The sequence below is a fragment of the Corylus avellana genome, chromosome ca5 (genome assembly GCF_901000735.1).
Source record: "Corylus avellana chromosome ca5, CavTom2PMs-1.0".
Classification (NCBI taxonomy): Eukaryota; Viridiplantae; Streptophyta; class Magnoliopsida; order Fagales; family Betulaceae; genus Corylus; species Corylus avellana.
Window position 1 is genome coordinate 30,688,322 of NC_081545.1, and position 5,428 is coordinate 30,693,749.

A 5,428-nucleotide genomic window follows, 5' to 3' on the forward strand; every position below is an offset into this window, starting at 1 on the left:
TTTTTTTTTTTTTCTAAAAAAAAAAAAAAAAAATTTAATTTAGGAGTAATTTGGGAAAAATAAGATAAAAAAACGCACGTGCGTCTCACGTGTGGATTTTTCATCTTCTTAGACAGTAATGAGTGACGGAAAGTTTGAATTAAAATTTTTTAAAACTTTAGAATGATACATTACAAATTTTTAAATATTGAAGTTTAAAATGAAAAGATGTTAAACTTCAAGAATGCATTTTCCCCTTAAACTTAATCTTTTATTTGGACAACTAATTAAAAAGGAAAAGTGCGCATGTACTTTGTGCATCAAAAGGGTGGTAGTTGAGTTGGTAGAAGAATTCCTTTCATCCTAGTAGTCGCGTGTTCGAATCCGCTTGCGGTAGTAGATGTGTAAACCAGATGCTACTTTGAAGGGGTTCTACTGGCTCACACCTTTGTGGGGTTGTAGTGACGGGCTCGCCTTCCCAGGCAGTAGCTATGGCTCAAACCGGACATTCCACAGCGGGTGGGAACCTCGATGGTAACGCCCAAGGGGGAAAACTACACTGGTCGCTCATTCCCACCTTTTTAATTAGAAAAAAAAAAAGGTTTAAATATATTAATGAGTAAAGAACTAAGAATGATTATTTTTTGGCTGTGTAACTTCTCTCTCTCTATATATATTTTACGTAATTGAGCACGTTTTGGGCAGAACACATTAAAGAAAGAGAAGGAATCGTCGGTGTTTGAATGGATCGTAAATTAGACCTCTTTCCAAGAGTACCCGAGTAGGTGTTGTCGCCCATATGCACAAAATGTTAACCAACTCACCAGTTCATGTATGAATTATTTATCATAAATTCAATGATAATTTTAAAAATCATGTAGACTCATTTTAAGATACAAGCAGTTGGTTTGAAATTCCGGTAAAAGCAAAACCTCCAACTCTAAGAGCCCATGAAATTAAACTCATTTTAAGGTGCATGAAAAACCAAGACAAAAGTGAATGCACGAGGTTTTCTTTCAAAATTGTTTTGGAAAATTTTATTTTAAATTGATATATGTTCAAAATGTAGGTAATTTTTATGTATATTTTTAATTTTAATATGCATTTTAGACACATGTCAAATTAACAACTAAATTAAAAAAAATTCACCTGAGCCAGCTCATTGAGCAATTCACATGTGTTCTATTTGTTTTATCTAAATCATTATTAAAAATAAAAAATAAAAATTGATTAAAACTGTCGGCATTGTAGAAAAAAAAAATGTGAGATAAAAGAGTCGGTGGTATATAGCATTACACTTTGGTTTTTTTTTTTTTTTTTTTTTTTTTTTTTGTTATTGTTATTATTATTATTAAATTGAGGAAACTATTTTTTTTTCATGAACTACAGCGTTTTGACACTTTTTTTTTTTTTTTTTCCATGAACTACCAACTGTGACACTCAACCCTCATGAACTACCATTTTGTGCTCAAAACTCTCATTTTGTCAATCAAAGGCCCATTTCGTCAGTTAAAGTCGTTAGCCCAGACGGTCTACTCGTCACTTTGCCCCCATGAACTACAATTCATTGTCACTTTGTCACCATGAACTACAACGCCAATGTATCGTCACTTTGTCCCATGAACTACAACGTATTGTCACTTTGACTGTTTGAGTTAATGCCTTTGACTGACATAATGAGCCTTTAACTGATAAAATTGAGATTTTAAATACAAAATGATAATTCATAAGGTCGAATGTCACTATTGATAGTTAATGGGTCAAAATAAAAATGCTTTGTACTTCAAGGTAGTTTCCCCTATTAAATTTTGTAAAAGTTTTGTAAGTTGCTCTTTGGGTTTTGAGTTACTGAGGTCCGCCTCCTACTCTGCACTGGAAAAGACAGACAATTCTAGAGACCCGAAAATGAGTAGTAGAACTTTCAAGTTTCCCGCGAAGGCAAAGACCGCTCTGTATCTCATAACAGGCACGGGCACAGCCACAGGCCTTGCCTTCAATGTCTCTAACCCTAATTCCCTCTCACTTTCACACGATTCTTTCTTCGGTTCCTCCAATTTACCTGAGAAAATTCGGACTGTCTTCCATGGCGTCCTCCGCTCGTCTCGTGCAATCTCCACCGTCCGTCCCCATTCTTTTTCTCTCGCTTTTATACTTCAATACATTTGTTTTTGCTCCACACAATTGGCTATGTAGTTATTGTTATTGTTCTTTTCTTTCTATTGGGAAGCTGTGATGCAGATTGCTTGCACTGTTGTCGACTACAAGTATTCTTTACATGGGCTTCCGGTGGACTCTGACGAGTACCTTCGCAAATTGAATGAGGTTTTCCTCTCTCTCTCTCTCTCTCTGGTTCGCTCAATAGCTCTGTGCTTCTGTTTAATTTATGTTTGTTATTGAGAAATGGTAGGGATTGATTACAGATTAATTGCAATTGCAAAATGAGAGTTTGTTACTGCTGGAGCACATGCATGCGAGTATGCAATGAGAGATTTCATATGCTTGAAATTGCTCTGTCAACAATAGATTACTCTTGGCCTTAACATTTTGCCTTTTTGCTATTTTAGACTCTCTCGAAGCTGAACCATATAGGGTGAATTAATGCTACACGATGTTTCACCTCATAATTGTAATGGCAGATGCATTTATGGGTATAGCTTCCTGATAACAACATATTTTGCAGTATATGCAACAGGGCTTCTTTGGTTTCAGATCTGATTCTATAACTTTAGTTTTCAAATGTGTCGCTAGGTTTTACAGAATTGATCAAAGGCATTTGATTATTCTTTCAAATAACGTCATTCTCAAGAAGTCCACAGCCGCCAACTCATATTAAGTGTATTCTCTAGAAATTACAATAGCCCTAAGAGGAAAAGGATCCTCAATAGAAAAAAGTAAACCATGAATATAGTTGGAGTGTTCTAGTGAGAATTTTGATCTTACAATGGAATTTAGGTCCATTTACGCTCGGCCAAGAGAATGCTGAAATTATGTGAAGCAAATAAAGGTTTTTATGTCAAAGCTGGCCAGTTTGTTGCTGCCATGCGGCAGGTCCCAAAAGAATACTCATCAACTCTTTCTTCATTGCAGGATCAGGTATGAATTAATACATTTGTTTAGTAATAGTCCTTTTAAAAAAAAAATCTGTCTACATTTATGTAGGAAGGGGCACATCTGACTGGTTCTTATGCTAATTTTGTGGTTACGAATGCCTTAGGCAGTTCCTTGTCATTTCAAAGCTATAAAGCAAGTACTAATCAGCAATCTGGGACATGATTTGTCTGAGATGTAAGTCGTTCTTCATTAATTAAAATCTTTGTTTTCTAAATCAATTTATCTGTTTGGTATCTCTTTCCACATTCATGTTATTATATTTATGTTGTAACCTTTTTATGTTTTTGAGTATTACCAATTTCTTCGCTGTCCTGCACTCCAGGTAGAGTAATCCATTCACTTCATGCAGAGGGTTGAGATTTACGTCCTAGAAAACTCTCTTGTCAAGAATTTATTGTTTATCTGTTAAAACTTCTTATGAATGGAACATGTAATTTCCTTCAGTATCAAGGAACATTATGTTTAGATAATTACTTTTCTTTTCTTTTTGGGCTCCCTCAGGGAAAGTGTTCATTGATTTTTGGAAATCTAGCGTGCTTAGTGGTTTGCATTTTTAACGCACTGTTCATTATTAACTATATGTGACATACTATGTACCTTCAGTCCCTTACTACTTACTTTTCATAGAATAAATTCAATGAAATGACATGAATACATTGTCTGTCAAAATTGTCAGCTTTGCCTGTGCTGGTTCTCTTCCTGAATGGATCGTCTTATCTATCAATACAATTTTCCACAAGCAAATGCTTGTTTACACAACATTGTGTGTTATTGGTACTTCGACATAGCTTGGCTAAAGATGTGGTTGATATACGTCAATAGCATGACCCTAATTTTTCAATTCATGTTATGGTGCGTATTTTTTCCCTCAAGATGCACTTTGTGCAATATGGATGTATATACTATGAGGTCATTGAGGTGCATCCTCGCTTATTCATTTTAGATGGGCCTTAATTGATCTTCATGTGCAATTCAGACCATGTGAACAAGAAATGGAAAAGTTTTGAGTTTATTTGGGACATACTTTATATTAGTAGATGCTATGTAGGCATACTTTGGTAGTTTTTACTTGCCATTGGAGTTCTCTGGAGTATAAATTTGGTTCACCATACCGATTTGGGATTTAGAGACTTTTATTGAAGGCATGGTTGCTTAGTTTCTTGTTCTTCTTCTTTCTTAATGAATGAATTTAATAAGGTCCTCATTTACTTCGTTAATTCTTCTTGTTCTAACTCCTTATGACTTCTTCATCTACTTCTTGAACTCTCTTTTTAACTCTTCTATCTCCTTCACAGCACTAACTTTCCTTTCCTAGACATTTTGATATCTTTCTTATTTTTAGTGGCATGCCATTGCACTTTTCACTTTCCAAATCGGTAGCATACTCCTTAAATCTACTCATCAACTTACTTCGCTCCCCCAAGAGAAAAGTAGATTCTTTTACTCGAAACGCTGGAATTGTTTCTTGACTTTGGAATACACTTCAGATTTTTGTCATTTGATGAACAACCGATAGCTGCTGCATCTATTGCTCAAGTGCACCGTGGGATATTGAAAGATCACCAAGAAGTAGCAGTTAAGGTTGGTTAAAAAAGTAATGTCAATCTAAGTAATCCTGACATGATTTTAGTCTTAGTATTATATCATACTTGTTTGTGCACCACCTTTTTTTTGTGGTTATTTTCATCAATTTTGCTCAGTTTAGATATTATATTACTGACATTAGGGAAATGAATGATAGAAACTTTGAGGACCGCAAGAGAACGTTAGAGGAGCTTGAGTCCTTTTTCTTCTGTACTCTTTTTCTTAGGATCCCTGCATTTATTTCTCCATTGGTGCTCAATTACTACATTAACCACCATCCTGGGATCTTGTGGAAATACATACATACGTGTATTGTGTATATATATACTGGGCTCTTGCCTCTCATGATCTCATCTCCTCTCAACCACCATCCATGTCCAGTTTCCTATAAAAACTGAAGTCTTTTTGATATTGTTACAACTACAGTTGATAATCACAGTGTTTCAACTTGATGATGAGGACATTCATAGATGATTTGTACCTAAGATACTTCTTTGGATATTAACTTGTGCCAAAAGTAACTGGAATCATAATAGATTGTACCGTCATTGAATTGGTCTACGAACTTTATTGCGTTTCTATTGGCAGATTGCTAGTATCCCAAAATAATGGGATATCCTGCATCGGTGATCTAACCCAAAAACCTGTCCTCAATTTGGATTGTATGTTGCAATTTGCCTGCGTAAAGCCAGAATTGCTGGTCAGCCATACAACGATGAAAAAAAAATACTTAAATCATCTGTAACTAATTGTT

General features: G+C 35.1%; 1 protein-coding gene across 1 annotated transcript; it reads left to right on the forward strand.

Moving 5' to 3' along the window:
• Positions 1-2,151: 2,151 nt before the first annotated feature.
• LOC132182126 (uncharacterized) lies at positions 2,152-5,148 on the forward strand. Its single transcript, XM_059595327.1, has 5 exons — positions 2,152-2,301; positions 2,932-3,072; positions 3,194-3,264; positions 4,578-4,671; positions 5,101-5,148. The coding sequence occupies exons 1-5, from the start codon at positions 2,212-2,214 to the stop codon at positions 5,146-5,148; spliced, it is 444 nt and encodes a 147-aa protein (XP_059451310.1). The 5' UTR covers positions 2,152-2,211.
• Positions 5,149-5,428: the final 280 nt, after the last annotated feature.